At 38.5% G+C, this 21,239-nt stretch overlaps 1 protein-coding gene across 1 annotated transcript in view; it reads left to right on the forward strand.

Moving 5' to 3' along the window:
• Positions 1-21,239, forward strand: part of LOC136858411 (programmed cell death protein 7) — an 80,300-nt gene that overhangs the window by 56,973 nt on the left and 2,088 nt on the right. Inside the window, exon 5 of the mRNA XM_067137936.2 lies at positions 18,191-18,419. Coding sequence (XP_066994037.2) covers positions 18,191-18,419 — 229 coding nt within the window. The remainder of the gene's footprint in view (positions 1-18,190; positions 18,420-21,239) is intronic.

The following is a 21,239-nucleotide window of genomic DNA, read 5'->3' on the forward strand; positions in this document are numbered from 1 at the left end:
AGGAAAGTAAGGCCTGTGCTTGATTTACTTTTAGATAGATTTCAAAAGGTCTATATGCTTGGAGAAAAAGTGTCTATAGATGAAAGTCTGATGAAGTTCAAAGGTAGGCTTTCATACGTACAATATAACCCATCAAAGAGAGCCAGGTTTGGCATAAAAATATACAAAGTGTGTGCATCTGATAATGGGTACTGTTGGAACTTCAGAATTTATACTGGTAAGGAGAATGGCAGTGAAGTAACTACAGTGGGATTACTTTCAAGTGAAAAAGTAGTTATGGAAATGTGCGGAGAGCTTTTGGGTTGCTGGAGAACGCTGTACATGGACAACTGGTACAGTTCACCAACATTATTCAGAAATCTTCTGGATGATAAGACTTATGCTGTTGGTACAGTGAGGCCAAATAGGAAGTTCATGTCCAAGGAACTTAGCAGCACAAAGCTGAAAAAGGGGGAACTCGCCTTCGTTTCCAGTAATGGGGTTTTGGCTGTGAAATGGATGGACAAGAAAGTGGTGCACATGCTCTCTACACAACATAGCAGGCCAGATTACCTTGAAGTGGTGAAGTATGATGGCAAGAAGTAGTTCAGACCCAAACTTGTTGTTGACTACAACTGTGGAATGGGTGGTGTTGATTCTCATGACCAGAGACTCGCATCATTCCCCTTGATGAGGAAGTATGTAAAAGGATACAAAAAAATATACTTCTACATACTAGACATGGCACTTCTTAATTCCAACATCATTCATCGCCTCCTCAATCCTGACAAGAAGCGAGTAGGCTTTACCAGCTTCCGGATCAATTTGGCCGAACAGCTGTTGGCAAGTGTGACCTTGCCTGACTATCCAAAACGAGGACGCCCAAGCCCTTGGAATACACCATTGAGACTTCAGGGAAGGCACTGGGGACACTTTCCAACCAAAATACCCCCAACAACGAAGAAGGTTATCCCGTCACGGAGATGCAAAGTCTGTGTGACACGGGGTCTGAGGAAGGAATCTTCATTTGAATGCCACCGGTGCAAGGTGGCGCTCCACGTAGATGACTGTTTTATGATCTACCACACACATACAGACTTTACAAAGTGAAACTGACAATTGTTTGAATATTTCCTACCATTAGGTTTCTGCAAAATATGCTTTTTCAGTGTCAGTGATAATATGTGAAGTAAGGAAAATAAATGGTACACCAAGGCATAAATAAGTTGAATTAAATGGTATGTGAATGGGTTAAGGAAGAACAACATGCATTTAGAGAGAACAGATCAATGCTAGACCTCATTTTTTCAACAAGAATTCTCTTACATGTTACAAATTTCATGTTTGGTCTATATTGAAATGTACATCAGTTTAAGATATTACCAGAATTTATTAGGATCAACCTATTCAATACAATTGAGTTTCCAAAGTTAGGATTTACATCTTATTACAAATTTTAGTGTAATTTTAGTGTAATAAGATGTAAATCCTAACTTTGGAAACTCAATTGTATTGAATAGGTTGATCCTAATACATTTTGGTGATATCTTAAACTGAAGAATTCTCTTCGAAAAATACTGGGATAAGAATAGAATGGTTATAGTTGCATTCTTGGATTCTGAGAAGGCATATGATCATGTACAATGTAAGCACATATGGGAATGTAGGAGATGTAATGAAGTGCCAGTTGAGATTATAGCTTGAGTAAAACAACTATTCACAACTAAATATTTTTTATTTCCCACCTTGTTGATACATTTGCTGCTTATGACAACTTATTGGTTCAAAGTGGTACATGTTTAGTATATTATTAACATCTTTAGCCACATAACACTGTTTAGATGAAAAATTCACATATAGACAAAATGTCCTTAGGTGGAAATGTCTAACCCCTGTAAGTACCCTTAACCAAGAACTCATTCTACCATCAATTCTCAGTGCAGCCCAATTGTCAACATAAATGCCTTTGATTGATTTTTAATAATCCACCTTTAATCCCATATTCCCCTAGTATGGCGAACATCTATTCCCTAGGTACCCTGTCATATATTTTCTCTAGATCTACGAAACATACATATCACTGTCTATTCCTTTCGTAACATTCTTCAATTACCTGGCACATACTGAAAATCTGATCCTGACAGCCTCCCTGTGGTCTGAAACCACACTGGTTTTCATCCAACTTCATCTCAACCACTGATCGCACTCTCCCTTTCACGATGCCAGTGAATACTTTGCCTGGTATACTAATCAATGAGATACCTTGATAGTTGTTGCAATCCTTCCTGTTCCCTTGCTTATAGATAGGTGCAATTACTGTTTTTGTCCAATCTGAAGGTACCTTACCAACACTCCATGCTAATTTTATTACTCTATGAAGCCATTTCGTCCCTGCCTTCCCACTATACTTCAGTATTCAGGTCTAATTTCATCTATTCCTGCTGCTTTATGACAATGGAGTTTATTTACCATCCTTTCCACTTCCTCAAGCGTAATTTCACCAACATCATTTTCCTCCTTCCCATGAGCTCCATTGTTCGTGACACCACCATGAAGATTTTCTTTTAAGTTGAGAAGATTTTCAAAATATTCCCTCCACCTGTCCAGTGATTCTGTGGGATCTATTATGAGTTCACCTGATTTACCCAAGTGTTCATTTCCTTTTTCCCTCCCTTCCTAAGATTCTTTATTACTGTCCAGAAAGTTTTCACTGCTGCTTGATCTAGCCTTTCCAGGTTATTACCAAAATCTTCCCATGACTTCTTTATGGATTCAACAACTATTTGTTTCACTCTGTTTCTTTCATCTATGTACAATTGCCTGCCTACATCAGCCCTTGTTTGGAGCCATTTCTGATAAGCCTTCTTACGTTTACCAGCTGCTCTCACTTCATCATTCCACCAAGATTTTCGCTTTTTCCCATTTTCACACACAGTTATTCCTAGACATTCCCTTGCTATTTCTACTACACCATCCCTGTATGCCACCCATTCTCTTTCTTTCTATATCCTGAACCTGCTTACTGTCTGCTATTTGGAACTTCTAATTATGTCCATGTACTTCTGTCCAATTTTCTCATACTGGAGATTTTCTACCATTATTCGTTTGCAGACAAATTTCACTTTCTCTATGCTAGGCGTAGAGATACTTAGTTCACTACAGATCAGATAGTGGTTTGTTACATCGAAAAATCCAAAAAAAACACGTACTTTCTAAGAGATTTCCTGAATTTGAAGTCGGTTAAGATAGTCTATTATGGATCTGGTACCCCTAGCCTCCCATGTGTAGTGATGAATAGCCTTATGCTTGAAGAATGTATTCATAACTGCTAAACCCATACTAGCACAGAAGTCCAGCAGACGCTTCCCATTCCTATTAGCTTCCATATCTTCCCCACATTTATCAATCACCCTTTTGTATCCTTCAGTTCTATTTCTAACTCTCGCGTTGAAATTGCCCATTGGCTCTATCCTATCCTAGCTGTTGACCCTGACTCTGATGTCACTCAATGCTTCACAAAACTTGTCAATTTCATCCTCATTTTCACCCTCACATAGTGAATACACTGAGACAATTCTCATCCTAATTCCTCCAACTGCCAAATCTACCCGTATCATTAGTTCATTAACGTGCTATGTTGCATGAAATAGTATTCCTGATGAACAGCCCTACCCCAGACTCTGCCCTTCCCTTTTTAACACCCGTGAAGTACATTTTAAAATCTGCTATCTCTTCCTTATTACTTTCCCTTACCCGAATATCACTTACTCGTAGCACATCCGGATGCATCCTCTTTGTGGACTCAGCCAGTTCTACTTTTTGTCTTCCATAAGCCCCATTCATATTGATAGCTCCCCATCGAATTCCATTTCATTTGCCAAGTTGTTTCCAATGAGTCCCTCACCTGTCAAGTGGGAGTGGGTCTCCATTACTCCCATAGGTCTGAGGCTTGCTTAAAATGTTCTGACTTTGGTAAATTCATGAAGCAGGATGCTACCCTACTTACACATAGTCAAAGGGAGGATATTTCCTCTAACGGGTTAGGGTCCACCGCTGGATTGTACAGCCCTAGCCACCTGAGCACAAGGAAATCCACGACTCAGAATATGTCCGAGATGCCCAATCCCATTCCGTAGCAACTGGTATTCCGACTCTCAGGACAACTTACTAGGCCACTCAGCCGTTGTCCATGGTTCACGAACTAGGATGTGACTACGGTAACCCACACCATGAACCATAGTAACCCACACCATGGGCATTCTATGATCAGGGGTGGAAAATTGCTTGTAAAATTTTGGACAAAACTGCTAAGGCCCACTTTTTAAAAAAACCCAATAACTACGATTTGGGATCATTTTGAAAGGACGTTTGGTACCAAAATTAACAATTCTCCTCTTTTCCTTATGGAAACAAGCACTGACTTACCTGCTGACATTAATATTTCAGTAGATGATGTCTACAATATTGAAGTTGACACTTCTCCAGGCCCAGATCTTATTACAGTTTGTGAATTATGACACCTCAAGGTTACTAAATTTCTGATGTTTCTTATCAACATGATTCTTCATTTTTTTCTGCATACCCACTAAACTCAAAATGGCCAGTACTATTTTAATACATACAGGTGGAGACATAAGTGATATTAAAGAATGGAGGCCTTTAATCATATATTTTGTGATTAGGAGAATAACTGAATGAATACAAGATATGAAACTGCCTTCATATGTCACACTAAGTCCTCAACAGCATGGTTTCATGTCATTACTTAGAACTCATGTCAATGCTTCCCTCGTGAATGTTTGCCTCCAGGATGTGAAATGTAACAAAAAGGATAGTTGAATCATTTTCTTAGATGCTGCAAAAGCATTTGACCCTATCAGACATGAATGCGTCAAACGATCTCTCCAACAATCTAAATTTCCTTCAAAACTACCGTATTTCCCGGCATAATCGTCGCACTTTTTATACCAAAATTTTCGAAAAAATAGTAGGGTGCAACCATTGTACAAAGAATTTTTAATACCAGTTTTTGTATTTGATAAAAATTTAAGATGCACGTAATACTCATGTTTATACATCAAAATAATTAAAATAGTCTAAAACAAAATTCATAATTATTCACAACACTTCGGCGAACGTTTTTCCAACCTGAAAATAAAAAGAACGTATTAAGTTAATTGTCATTAATTTAAGTATTAAAGTTAAAATATTACACTTGCAAAAAATGATTGATTTGTTGTGAAATAGGACTTACTGGTACACAATTTATTCCAAATCTTCTGTGTCGCTATCGCAGGTTTCGGTATCTGATGCACCATCCTCCCGCTGTTAATACCAGTATCAGATTCTTCGTCTCTCTGTCACACTGTGTCATCTTCGGATCCGTCTAGTGCATTCAAAATCCCAGTCCTTTTGAAGCTCTTGGAGACTAGTTCAGGTGGTATAAGATCCCAACTCTTCATCACCCACAAGCATAACAACTCCAAGGGTGGACGCCTGATATTTCCAGCGGACGTCAATTGCTGATCGCTGCTCATCATCCACTCGTTGTAAAATCGACATAAGTGGTCTTTAAAAGGTTTATTAACACATACGTCTGGTGGCTGCAAAGCAGATGTTAGGCCACCAGCAATGACTATCTCTCGTGTCTTATTTTTACTGAGAAGTTGCTTCACTTCGTTCACAAGGTGACCTCGGAAACTATCTAAAACAAGCAGAGCTGGTTGTTTTAGTAGTGCACCGGGTCTTCTATCCCACACAGTTTTAACCCAGTCCAGCATGAGTTCTACGTCCATCCAACCCTTTGGTTGCACTCGTACATGAATTCCACGGGGAAACTGTATATTCTTAGGCATCGTTTTCCTCTTGATAATGATGTAAGGCGGCAACTTTCTTCCGTCAGCTGTAATGGCTAGCATTGCCGTGCATCGCAAGATTTTCTTTCCTTTTAGCACAATTGTGCTGTTGCAAGGCATATCAAAAAAGTCTAATCGGCATTACCAATTTGAGAAAGCAAGTGCAAAGTTTCCTTGCGCAAACGTATGACAAATCGGTGAAAATTTACAATCTTGTCCGTGTAATCAGCAGGTAACTTTTGGCTTAGTGTTGTTCTCTTTCGCACTGACAGATTGTGTCATCACATGAACCCCTTAATCCACCCACGACTCGCCTTAAACTGAGTTATGTTATGTTTGCGTGCTACCTCCCATCCCTTAATTTGTAACATTTCATATGATTCACTGCAGCCATTGCTACGTATTTCATTGGCGTACATAAACACTTCTTCGTCAATTATAGGAAACTTCCCTGTTTTAGGACCTCTAAACGTGTGTCTAGAAGGGTTTGTGCTTTTTAGCTTGTTTTTTAATTTCCACCAGTCACGCACCAACTTTTCACTCACTGAAAATTTTCTTTCTGCAGCTCTGTTCCAGTGCTGTTCAGCGAAAGCAATTACGCTTAGCTTGAAGCCCGCAGAATAGTTTCTATATTTATCCATAATCGCTTATAAATGCTTCACACGTTAATGTTTTGCAATATAAATGACTTTCCGTAATTGTTCACTATTAAAACAAATTATTTCTACAAACACCCCAAACACAAATTAAAAACTTAAATTCTCACGCATACATGTCTACAGTAATCACGTCAGTCACAAACAAATAAATGCATCTGTGATATGTCCATTCCAGAGCAGCCAATACTGTTAGGCAGCAAGGAAGCATGCAGCAATTTGTTATGAGTTGAGCTCGTTGGTTGCGACACACTAGTGCGCTTGCGCAAAGCTCGCAAACAGGAGCACGGGCGTCTTCATACATCGCTCTAGCTAGCGCGGTGTAGATCTACTGTAGTTGACCGTGTTCCGAGACGTCGGTAACAAACATTCATTTTTTCAATTTCTTTTAAACATACAGTAATTAGGTTAATATTTCTTCCCAGTTATTGATGATTTTACATTACATTACTGATGAGTTTATAAAATAAAACTTTAATACCATTGGATAATAATTATCGTGTCTGCTTGGGTAAAAGTTTTCATCCCATGCCCGGACACGACGTAGTAGTAAGATAAAAGTCTAGCGATGACAACTGAGACATCGTAAATAATTCGGCTGACCGTGAGCGGAATAATTCCGTGGAAATCTGCGTTATCGTCTTCGATTTCACTTTGTGCGCAATAACGCAGGAGCCGGCCCTATGGTGTAGGGGTAGCGTGCCTGTTTCTTACACGGAGGCCCCGGCTTCAATCCACAGCCGGGTCAGAGAATTTTACCTGTATCTGAGGGCTGGTTTGAGGTCCACTCAACCTACGTCATTACAATTGAGGAGCTATCTGACGGTGAGATGGCGGCCCCGGTCTAGAGAGCCAAGAATAACGGCCGGGAGGATTCTTTGTGCTGACCACACGATACCTCGTAATCTGCAGGCCCTCGGTCTGAGCAGCGGTTGCTTGCTAGGCCAAGGTCCTTCGCGACTGTTGCGTCGGGGGGCAGGTGGTTGTAATAACACAGAATTCTATCAGACCTCTTGTCTACTAGAAGACAAGTGTGTGTTGGTACTGGTATTTCCTGGCGACGTTGCCGATAAACGATAACTTGCAGCCTTACGTATTTCAAATGAGAACTCATAATATGTAGGTGGTGAATAAATTGTACACTGTCTCGCGTTGTCAAACTGCCGATAGCCTACCGGTAAGCCATGCGTCATACATATACTGGTATTATTTATTTATACATTGTGCAAGATCTCACAAATGTGACTGTGTTGCCAAATTGCGCATAAACCATACACGTATTTAAATTGCACATTCATTGCAGTTCCATTTACCTTTTAACCAGATTGGTGAACAATATTTGGACGTGCAACGATTATGCGATTAAATCTTTAAAGTCCGATTTTTGTATTGAAAATAAAGGATGCGACGATTACATGGTGGCGATGATTATGCCGGGAAATATGGTATGTACACTAATTGAAGCATTTGTTACAAAGAACACAGTTCCTGTTTAATTTAGCAGTCAATACTGTAATACAAAATCTCACTTACCATGGCATATGTCTGCGTTAGGTCTATGTTTTATCTGATGATCTACCACCTTTATCCTCATTTGCTTCCGCAGATGACCTAGTCATACCCAATAAAACCGAAGTGATGCTACTACCTTGTTAAATTTAGTTGAAAGAAGCTTTGCAGAAATTGGTTTACATATCCATCCTCTTAAAAGGAAAATTAACTGAAGGAAACGTCACTACACTCGAAAGATCTATAATCCCATCAGTGAAAACATACAGTGAAGGAATCAAGTATTTAGGAATTTACTTCAACAACAAAATTTCTCTTGACAGACATAAACTAATAAGCACTGTAACTTTTGACTTTAAATAATCTAGTAAAATCAAAACTTCTAAACCCAGGGCAAAAAAATCAAGATTATTAACGAGTTTGTTTGGTCAGGTTTAATCTGTCCACTACATTGTGCCCCTCCGACACAAATATCAAACTCCTTTTTTAAAGATCTGGACAAAATTATAAGAAGTTCTGCAAAAGAAATTATGGTGTTGCCAGATGATACTCCAAATTCTATGCTGTATACAGTGGCAGGGAGGTTAGAGAGATGGGAATAATTTGCATAGAATGGGAAGCCAATATACAGCATTATGATGTTTGTAATCGCTTATTTCACATTCAGGATGTTCATCTACAGTACATAAGGAACCCGAAGAACAAGATATGGCACTGCAAAGACTTGACATACATAAAGTAAATCTTCCCCAATTCTTGACAGAAGAAAACTACGTGAAATTATGAGAAATTAATCCTTTCAGCCGTGGTGCCAGTTGTTATCACATAAAAGAAAGGGAGTAGTGTTATATTCAGACTGCCCAAAAGCAAACTCCTGGATGACTCATAAATCATCTGTCCTCTTCTGAATACATAAACGCAGTGAAGATGTCATGCAACCTCACCACAGTCAGATCGGTTCCTGGTAGGCCATTCAACACAACTGGTTGCTGCCAAAATGGCTGCAATGAGACACACTTAGACATGTGTTGGGATTCTGTCGGAGCACTGAGCTAATTTGCAACCATCACCACCACTGTGTAAGAACATTGATTGCTCAAGCCTTGAGACAGCATAGATGGAAGGTGCATGAGGTAGTTCACTGCATCTCTATCAATGACTTTAATCAGCTGGCATCATAGCCATCAGCAGAAAGGACAGTAAAACAATGGTCTTAGATTCCACCCTTTGCTTTGAAAGAGACTCGAATCGGGCTCGGGATGTGGACCTAAAAAAGCAAGCTATTTGTGTACCTTGCTTTCCTTACTTGTCAGCAAAATACAAAATACATGTCAATTAGTGGACTGTTACAGGTGTGCTATTCAGAGCTAGAGGCACTCTCCCTAGTCAGACATGGACCTTACTATGAAATTTGGAAGTTCCATTCTGCAAAATAGAAAAAATACGGATTCTAATGGACTCTCTATAAATTATTCATTTCTATCTATAGCTGAAAACTTGATTAACCTTCCTCTCCCACCCCACCCTCACCCTCAGCCCCACCTCCACCCCCCTGGAAAAAGATGACTATAACAGCAGTAACAATTATAAATTTCCACAATTTGATGTTTTTAATTTCTTTTTGAAATTTTAACCTTGACTGTATTCTGGATCTGAATAGTCACCCTCATTGGAGGATAGACGGTTTATTGATTCTTTAATAAATCTCTCTCTAAGAAAAATATGTACAATATACTTTTCTCAGAATAGCTGTTTAATTCTTAAGAATTTTCCCCCAATATATTGGAAAAAGGGCCAAGAAGAAGTCTACACATTCAAAATCCCATGCCCATACATTCTCTGAATCCATCATACTACAGTATAGCCTGCTTAATTCTTGGTTATGGTGATTGAAATTTATTTTATAGCAGTTCAATTTCCACTCGCTTATGGGAAGACATAGCAACCCGTACAGTTAAAAGCCACACATGAGTTCACTATCCTAGAATACTTTTCCACTCCACGCATAAAGAAGTAGATAAATTTAACTATGACATAAGCTCTCAATTATTCACTGAAAACATTTGGCAATATATTTTCACTCCATCACATAAAATACTCCAACAGATCCACTAACCGGCACAGTTCAGTATCAATCAATCAATCAATCAATACTGATCTGCATTTAGGGCAGTCGCCCAGGTGGCAGATTCCCTGTCTGTTGCTTTCCTAGCCTTTTCCGAAATGATTTCAAAGAAATTGGAAATTTATTGAACATCTCCCTTGGTAAGTTATTCCAATCCCTAACTCCCCTTCCTATAAATGAATATTTGCCCCAGTTTGTCCTCTTGAATTCCAACTTTATCTTCATATCGTGATCTTTCCTACTTTTATAGATGCCATTCAAACCTATTCGTCTACTAATGTCATTCCACGCCATCTCTCCGCTGACAGCTCGGAACATACCACTTAGACGAGCAGCTCTTCTTCTTTCTCTCAATTCTTCCCAACCCAAACATTGCAACATTTTTGTAACGCTACTCTTTTGTCGGAAATCACCCAGAACAAATCGAGCTGCTTTTCTTTGGATTTTTTCCAGTTCTTGAATCAGGTAATCCTGGTGAGGGTCCCATACACTGGAACCATACTCTAGTTGGGGTCTTACCAGAGACTTATATGCACTCTCCTTTACATCCTTACTACAACCCCTAAACACCCTCATAACCATGTGCAGAGATCTGTACCCTTTATTTACAATGCCATTTATGTGATTACCCCAGTGAAGATCTTTCCTTATATTAACACCTAGATACTTACAATGATCCCCAAAAGGAACTTTCACCCCATCAACGCAGTAATTAAAACTGAGAGGACTTTTCCTATTTGTGAAACTCACAACCTGACTTTTAGCCCCGTTTATCAACATACCATTGCCTGCTGTCCATCTCACAACATTTTCGAGGTCACGTTGCAGTTGCTCACAATCTTGTAACTTATTTATCACTCTATAGAGAATAACATCATCCGCAAAAAGCCTTACCTCCGATTCCACTCCTTTACTCTTATCATTTATATATATTTAAGAAAACATAAAGATACGATAACACTGCCCTGAGGAACTCCCCTCTCAACTATTACAGGGTCAGACAAAACTTCACCTACTCTAACTCTCTGAGATCTATTTTCTAGACATATAGCAACCCATTCAGTCACTCTTTTGTCTAGTCCAATTGCACTCATTTTTGCCAGCAGTCTCCCATGATCCACCCTATCAAATGCTTTAGACATGTCAATCGCGATACAGTCCATTTGACCTCCAGAATCCAAGATATCTGCTATATCTTGCTGGAATCCTACAAGTTGAGCTTCAGTGGAATAACCTTTCCTAAAACCGAATTGCCTTCTATCGAACCAGTTATTAATTTCACAAACATGTCTAATATAATCGGAAAGAATGCCTTCCCAAAGCTTACATACAATGCATGTCAAACTTACTGGCCTGTAATTTTCAGCTTTATGTCTATCACCCTTTCCTTTATACACAGGGGCTACTATAGCAACTCTCCATTCATCTGGTATAGCTCCTTCGACCAAACAATAATCAAATAAGTACTTCAGATATGGTACTATATCCCAACCCATTGTCTTTAGTATATCCCCAGAAATCTGATCAATTCCAGCCACTTTTCTAGTTTTCAACTTTTGTGTCTTATTGTATATGTCATTGTTATCATATGTAAATGTTATTACTTCTTTGGCCTTAGTCTCTTCCTCTATCTCGACATTATCTTTGTAACCAACAATCTTTACATACTGCTGACTGAATACTTCTGCCTTTTGAAGATCCTCACATACACACTCCCCTTGTTCATTAATTATTCCTGGAATGTCCTTCTTGGAACCTGTTTCTGCCTTAAAATACCTATACATACCCTTCCATTTTTCACTAAAATTTGTATGACTGCCAATTATGTTTGCCATCATGTTATCCTTAGCTGCCTTCTTTGCTAGATTCAATTTTCTAGTAAGTTCCTTCAATTTCTCCTTACTTCCACAGCCATTTCTAACTCTATTTCTTTCCAGTCTGCACCTCCTTAGTCTCTTTATTTCTCTATTATAATAAGGTGGGTCTTTACCATTCCTTACCACCCTTAAAGGTACAAACCTGTTTTCGCATTCCTCAACAATTTCTTTAAACCCATCCCAGAGTCTGTTTACATTTTTATTTACCGTTTTCCACCGATCATAGTTACTTTTTAGAAACTGCCTCATACCTGCTTTATCAGCCATATGGTACTGCCTAACAGTCCTACTTTTAAGACCTTCCTTTCTATCACATTTATTTTTAACTACCACAAAAACAGCTTCATGATCACTAATACCATCTATTACTTCAGTTTCCCTATAGAGCTCATCTGGTTTTATCAGCACCACATCAAGGATATTTTTCCCTCTGGTTGGTTCCATCACTTTCTGAATCAGCTGTCCTTCCCATATTAACTTATTTGCCATTTGTTGGTCATGCTTCCTGTCATTCGCATTTCCTTCCCAATTGACATCTGGCAAATTCAGATCTCCCGCTACAATCACATTTCTTTCCATGTCGTTTCCCACATAGCTGACTATCCTATCAAATAATTCCGAATCCGCATCAGCGCTACCCTTTCCCGATCTGTACACTCCAAATATATCAAGTTGCCAATTATCTTTAGAAATGAGCCTTACACCTAGAATTTCATGTGTCTCATCTTTAACTTTTTCGTAGCTTACAAATTCTTCTTTCACCAGAATGAAAACTCCCCCTCCCACCTTTCCTATCCTATCTCTACGATACACACTCCAGTGCCGTGAGAAAATTTCTGCATCCATTATATCATTTCTCAGCCATGATTCAACTCCTATTACAGTATCTGGTAAATATATATCTATTAAATTACTTAATTCTATTCCTTTCTTTACAATACTTCTACAGTTCAACACTAACAATTTTATGTCATCCCTACTTGATTTCCAGTTCCCTGTTCCCTTATCACCGCTCCCTAGGCCATCCCGTTTCCCTGAATGTACCTTCCTATTACCCTACCAAACAAATTTCCTAACTTACACGTATCACTGCGGTTTAAATGAAGGCCATCCGAGCGCAGATCCCTATCTCCTACCCACCCATTAGGATCTAGAAATTTCACTCCCAGTTTCCCACATACCCACTCCATAGTCTCATTTAAATCCCCAATCACCCTCCAGTCAGTATCCCTCCTACACAGTATTCCACTAATAACAATCTCCGCTTTCTTAAACTTCACCCGTGCCGCATTTACCAGATCCCACACATCTCCAACTATGTTGGTACTTATATCAGCTTGCCTTACATTGTTGGTACCAACGTGAAACACTACCACCTTCTCCTTCCCCTCCTCCCTCTCTTCTTTTTCCTCAACATCTGCCTCAACCTAATTCCTGGATAACATTCTACCCTGGTTCCCTTTCCTCCACACACTTTCCCCACGTGTCTAACGATGGAATCCCCCATGACCAGAGCCTCAACCCTACCCACCTCATTTGATCCCCTCCCCTCCTGGTCAGCCCTATCTTTCCTGATAGCTGCAGAAGCTACTTCCTCCTCCCTTTTCTCCTTCCCATGACCCTGTTCCACCTGTCTTTTCCTATCCTCTACTCTACATTTCCCTTTCCTACCTTTTCCTTTCCTCCTACTTCCACGCATCTCAGCAACAGTTCCCTGTCCCTCATCTTCCCTCTGTTGTTCTACCTGAAGTGACTCGTACTGATTTCGCACAGACATCTGTCCTGAATTCTGATCCTGAATAGAGCCCTTGGCCTGCAATCTCCTTCCCCTTAGAACATTAGACCACCTGTCTTCTACAACTCCTCCCTTTCCTTCCCCTCCCTCTTGTACACCTACTGTAACCTGTACATTGTTTGAGGGAGTCCTATCTTCCTTCCTGTCTTCTGTGAGAATCCTAATTATCTCCCTCAAACTTTCCAACTCCTCCCTCATACCCCTCCATGCCTCACCACACCCACAATAAGTACACTCGCACTCCTTAGCCATTCTTTACGGGGGGAAAATTTTAAATTAAAAAATAAAATAACTTATTTGTAAAAAAATAATTGAACGGAGGGATATATTGTCTGGGATAGTACACAACAATAAGGTAATTAATATACGACTACACTATAATACTACTTAGTCGTGCTCTATTTTTTTATCCTACAACCCCTAACAGGATAAAAACTGCTGTTAATTACTGAATATCGAAAGTAATACACAAGAACTACACAATTCCAAACTGCAATTAAGCTTATCCTAATTACAACAACAGAATTTTAGTAAGAGTTTCTACGGATACCTCTACTACACCAGTACTACACAAATATTTTACAATAATAAAATAAGCACAATAGGATAATAGGATATTACTCGTATACTACTGTACAGTACACTACAGTAATTTTTAAACTACTTTCAGGCGTATCCTAATTACGATACCGGTACCGTACCGTATGTCACTACTAAGCACAACAGAAATGAAATTTGCAAGAACTACTGTACTCAAAGATTACCAACAAAGCTAAATGCTTAGACAAATTGTTATTAGTATTACGGTCTAATAGATATACACGAAAGATAACACACGAATATAGCAGGCAAGATACGGCACTATCTAAATGTACTGTATCTATACTACAATGTATCTACACTACACTACACTGCATTTGGTTAAATGCTTAAGTATCAAAAGGATTGCCGTACACGAAGAAAAACACGAATATAACTGACAAGATACTATCTAATATATTATACCTTATCTTCACTACAATTCTACTGAAATGTGGTTATGTGATTATTACAGCTGGTGGATTACTATTATTTTCCCTACTCCACGGGACGGAGAAAAAAAAAAAGTGTCCTTAATTAGGCCTACTGAAAAATACGAGGTTGTCTACAATAATTTCTCAAATATTTCTATCAAAACTACTACTACTACTACTCCAGGGACTTGAACTGCAATTACTGGGATATATGAACTTTATTATTATTAGCTAACCGCTCATAAATACTGAAAGATCGAGGGAGCGAAATATAAATTACGGATACTAACTACCTACTCAGAAGTACAAATGAATGGAATACAAGGTCAGCTGATTTTTATTTATATTTACTTGACTACACTACACCCTTTGTTCACGACTGTAGCCAACAATGCAATATTTGAATATGAGGAGCGACAATAATCAATAACAATACGACTGTTAACTATTAACGTGTAATCTCTTTAACTTCTTTTTAAATGGAAGTTTACAGGCGTATCGTGTTTTTTAAAGTAGTAAATTATTACCTTCACAATAGTTTGAACATATATCTATACGATATACCGGAGAAGTTGCTGCAGAAGTTACGGTACTATTCCTTATGATAATCTGCCTTTGTAAGTACAACCAACGAACCTACAGATATTTACAAATATTTTTAAAGTTAATATTGTTACCTAAAGTATTACCTAAACCTAAATTCGAAACAAGGTGCACCTAGCTAGCCTACTTAACCTAGAAAACGTAATTTACTGAAGACCAACTGAATTACTTGTTACAAAATTTAAATAATTATTACTACTCCCAATTTCTACCAACAAGCACTAAACACCACTATATAAACAGCACTAAATGAATCAGATATACACAAAATTAAGCTATTTCAATAGGTTTTCACTACTTTATCACTACAATAATGCAAGAGCTCTCTCAACAGCCAACCGTTCTCAAGCGCATCCAAAAGCACGCAAGGAACTGTAAACATTATCACATTCTAATCATGCATTTGAAGCTGAAGTGCCCTCAACATGGTGATGCTTGAATGTGTTCAATATTCTGCATAGCATCAGTGTGCTCTATAAGTCTAGATAAGTAATATTTAAGTCTTTGAAAAAATATTGCAATTTCTAGGTTTGGCAAGAGACTGAACAAGTTTACATGGATGTACAGACTGGCATTGTGGAAAAATGCCAGTGCCTCTTAATAGCTATTCTGAACAGCATTTGATGAAGAGCTCGATTCCCTCAATTTTTTTAATTTGTATGTTTATTTGTGAAGACGCAGATGAAAGCTCTTTAAACATTTCTGCAGCATCTCCTTTCTGCAGCTCGTAAGTTGGATTCTGCAGTGAAATAAGTTTAATCTCCACTGGTGTTTTGTAGCAATGATTAAACTTTCCGTCCTTTACTTATAGTATTGTTCTCGCTAAATAATTTCGTTGGGTGTTTTCTTCTAACCATACTTGGGCTAAATACAGTTCCAATTGAAAGTGTAGCCTCAGAGTTGCATATCTCTTCCTGAAAATTTAAATTTCCAACCAGCTATTCAGAATTTTTTTCTAAGAATCTGTCATAGTACCTGTGACATTTTGTCCATCACAGGAAAACTTTCCCCAAAAGCACCATAAATGTTTCTGTAAGTTTCAGCTCCAGGTCACCTAAAATACCTTGTATTATTAATTGATGTACTATATATCTAAAAATATAATCTTTCCTTGACTCTGCGCTGATTCAGTACCATATTTGAAAAAAAAACAAATGCTGCCTGGATAACCTATGCAGTGCCACTGAAATAAACTGAGTTATCTTATTAGTGCAAATAAGCACAAAATATGAATGCATATTTCAGAAGTTTTTAAGTTTATGGTTCTAGTCAGACATCGTTTTAATAGGGTTGAATGCAGCCATTTTGTATAATTCCATTTGAAGTAAGAATAATCTTATGTTTACACCTTAAAATGTAGCCTTTACGGTGTTGAATTACTGTAGACAGCATTGATTTTCACCTCATACAAAACTGCATACTTGTGTTATTTATTTCCACATCTTCCACATACAGAGGTCACTCTTTTGCTATCGCTTGCAGGTCTATTAACAAGGCCAACTTCACTGCGACTAAAGAACGATAACGAGCTTGCAAATCAGTTGGGAGTTTGTTTATGCTATTGAATCATAACAAATAGCTGGCGAAGACTTAAGTCATGCATCCTAACATTCCTTGTATGTAAAGAGCATAAGTGAGTATACATTTTGGCTCAAGTTAAGAAGATATAGATGTTACATTGGTATTGCAAATTTACTCATTCGGGACAAATATTTCAGGTTCCCTATGGGAATCAACATCTATATCATCTGATGGCCAGGCAGGCATCAATTTTTGAAAAATGAGGCAAAGTCTCTCATAGTGTATTGGCACTGCCGGTGGCTCCAAGTAGTCTACGCAGTGGCCTCCACGGTATGCGCTAGCCATGCGTCTTGGTAGGCGTGCTATTTACCAACTGATGAGCCCAACTTAGCACACTGGGGCGAAATGCTGGCAACCAAGAATGAGCTAGCAGGAAAATTTACAATGTCCCAATAACGGACCAACTATATTGGTATCAAGTTAAGAAGTCGAAAAATTATTTTTGTCCAGTTAGATCAAGAAAATTGCAGACTGTGTGCTGCAGGAAGGATGGTCTACCATCCCCCTGGAGATGTTCATACATTTCCTTCACATGGTAAACAGTCTTCCCTGCAGAGTTCAAGCTATAATAAAGAGTTAATGACCACTACTAGCCAGATTGTCCGAGAAACAATTTAAGATTTTGAATAGGTGTCCAGATGGATATTTTGGTAAGTTAATACAGAGATCACTCATTTACTATTGCTTGCAGGTCTGTTAACAAGACCACCTTTACTGCGACTAAAGAACGATAACAAGCTTCTATTTGTTTTGACTTTCATTCATTATGCTTGTTGTTTAAAGGGGCCTAACATGTAGGTCATCAGCCATCATTCATCTATTTGATGTGTCCTAATTACCGCTGGCTATATTTCTGTTTATGCCAATTAATTTTTAGTATTTATGTTGTATTCAAGGTTGGCCATGCAGTTAGGGTCATGTAGCTGTGAGCTTGCATTCGGAAGATATGGGGTTCGAACCCCACCATTGGCAGCCCAGAAGATGATTTTCTGTGGTTTCCTATTTTTACACCAGGAAAATGATGGTTGTACATTAAGGCCATGACCGGTTCCTTCCCACTCCTAGCCCTTTCCTATACCATCGTCGCCATAGGACCTATCTGTGTCAGTGTGACATAAAGCAAATTTGTAACATTTGTATTAGAGGAAAGGAAAAATATACTTCCTTCTTCACTGATCCCTGTGGTTTGTGTTGTAGATCATCTTAGAATACTTTGGGAAAAACAGTTGAAAGAATACAACTTAGAAGAACAAGGATTGAGGCTGATGCTGAATGAAGCAGTAGATGAGCGTGACCACTCACGAGTTCGTCGTGAGAAACTAAACTTGAAACACTGGGAACTGCTGCTATTTGGTGAAAAGCAGGGAAATATTCCAGACTTCTATACTGCAGCTGAAAATGATTTGGAAGCTTTTATAAATACTAGGTGAGTAGAAACCCTGTTCTGAATGAGACTGAAATGCTTTTAATCACTGATAAATTAATTAGGTATTTTCAACTAGGATATCCTCAAACCTTGATGAGGTAATTTTAAGAAATACTTTTGTATTAGAGAACACTTATATGAAGTTCACTCCAGAACCTTGAAAACCTTGTTGGCGGTGATGTTTCCTAGGTTCAGTCAGTCACCACTGAACTGCATTTACGACTGCTGCCAAGGTGGTAGATTACCTGTCAGTTGTTTACCTAGTCTTTTTCTTTATTTCAAAGAATTTGGAAATTTATTGAACTTCTCTGATGGTAAATTATTCTAATCCCTAACTGCCCTTCCTATAAACAAACATTTCCCCCAATTTCTCGTCTTGAATTTCAACTTCATATTCATTTATTTTTATCTCTCCTACTTTTAAGAGCATTACTCAAGCGTATTCGTCCACTAATGTCAATATACACTCTATAGTGCTTTATTATTTATTATAGTGCTTTTAATAGATTTTTCAATAAAAATAATTATTCTTAAGAAATTTCTGAATGATCTGCTTTAGACAACTTCCCTTACCCCCTCATCCCTTATTGCCTCCCCCTTCTGCTACCTCTGCTCAGTCTCTGTTTTTACTTCCTCTTAAACGTCATTTATTAGCTGTTCTAAAAAACGTCCAGCCAACACAGCAAGCTAAACAAGGTGAGCCTCATAACATTACAGTACTTGTTTTTTTATCTTACCATTTTTCACCGTTTATATATTTTTACATTTATCCCTTAAAGTGTTCTGTGTGTTGATAATTGTATACTTTTTGCCCTACTTTTTCAATCGGCTGATGATGGCACCAAATATGTGTCAACCGGTCCCGAATTAAACATGTTGTAACATAGTTTGTGCAACTGTATATCAGTGTATTGAATAGGTGGAACCTCTTAACTCTTTAACTTTGTGATTCTCGACTCAGTACGCAACAATTATGAAGTTTTTAACTTTAAATGGTAAATGGACCTGTGTTAATATTCGCTGTTGTGAATATCGCCCTGCTGTTGAATACTGTTGAGCTGTTTAGTTGTTCACTGCATGTGACTGTGAATTACTGGACTGTCTGTGGAATCGAACACAGCTGCTATATGAGGTGACTGGACTTGGGGAAAGTGAAAGTAAGGATTAAGCATTTGCAGGTATAGCAATGGGCTGGGCCGCCTACTGTGCCATATGGAAGAGAGAGACAGACTTGTAAATAGGCAGCAATTGGCGAATGTGACCATTCATGGTTAATTAGGAGGGGAGAGAGAGAGAGAGAGAGAGAGAGAGAGAGAGAGAGAGAGAGAGTGTGTGTGTGTGTGTGCATTTATTGGGTCATCCAGAAATAAATTGTAGTAATGAAAAAGACAGAGTTTTATTTGTAACAATATGATCATTTGTTCATCCGTCTCCTGGAAACAAGTATTGACTATTGCCAAATTATACGCTGAAGACAGTTGAAGAATCGTCCCTCCTTGGTCGTTTCTTTCTAACAGTCCCAGATGTTTAGGAAAGTCTTTTTCAGTCTGTCCATTGTGGCCATTGAGGTCACCCAAAGCGATTATATGCTCGTCTGATGGCAGCTGTTGTGGCATATGCTCATAGTTCTCCCAAAATTCTTTCTTGGAGGTCTATTTGCAATCAGCTTGAGGCGCATAAGCAGAGATTATATTCAGGCAGGCATTGTCATCCGTCGCAAGTTTTATTACACTTACCCTCAGTCTGGTTGTTAGGTGTTGAGCAAGGATTATGCCGACTCCATTTCGCAAGTTATTCACACCATTATACAGGAGCTTATATCCACAACCTATATTTCTAGATTGACTTCCTCTCCATTTTGTCTCTTGCAGAGCTAAGATGTCCAATCTGCATCTCTCCATAACAGCCAGCTCAGAAGTCTTGCCAGTATGTGTGCCGACATTCCATGAACCAGTTCTAATTTTTGGTAATTCTCTCACCATCTTACCTCTTTTTGGGGCAGCAGTCATGATTTTTTTTCCTCGCTTTTGTGGGGAGGTGACCTATCCTGAGCCTCACTTTTATGGGAAGGGAACCTATTATGGACCTCGATACGGACAAATTATAAATATTTAACCAATATGGTTAAGATAATAAACAATTGCCCTTTCAACACACCAATTAAGTTTACAATAAGATATATCATCACACAAAAGGATACAAGATAAATCTAGTCCACGATTTTAGAAGATACAGAAGAAATTGGCTGACAAGAATCTTGCTTACAATAATATACACTGGTGCTTATAAAAGATTTAGAGTAAAATGTATTAAATTTTCAAAAATTCAGAAACCTTTCTCACATTGATAGAGGCTTGATATCCTCCAAATTACTGCCATCACTACCATTGTCGTCATCATTCCAACAGATCATCAGTTTCTGACAGTCACCGATGATTCCATCTATTGCCATTGCCAAGTTCATTCATGTTGTGACATGGCTAATGTTCTTCCTTTCTTGTTCTAGGTCTCCCTCTCTCTCTTTCCCTCACACTTCAGTTCCATCATCTGTTTTGGTATTCTTTTCTCCTCCATCCTCTTAACATGTCCAAACAATGTTAGGTTATTCCTATTAATTCCCTCATTTAGGTTTTCTATTCGGACTTCTTTTCTAACATCTTTGTTTCTCAGTCTGTCTTTCTTTGTCTTTCCAATTGTACTTCTTAGGTACAGTATTTTGTTTCACTGGCTTGAATTATACTCTTCTCCTTTATTGCCAGGTAAGTCAATATGGGTGCATTTTTTTACAACTGGCTTTACATCACACCGACAAAGATAGGT

This window comes from Anabrus simplex, chromosome 1 (assembly GCF_040414725.1).
Source record: "Anabrus simplex isolate iqAnaSimp1 chromosome 1, ASM4041472v1, whole genome shotgun sequence".
Lineage (NCBI taxonomy): Eukaryota > Metazoa > Arthropoda > Insecta > Orthoptera > Tettigoniidae > Anabrus > Anabrus simplex.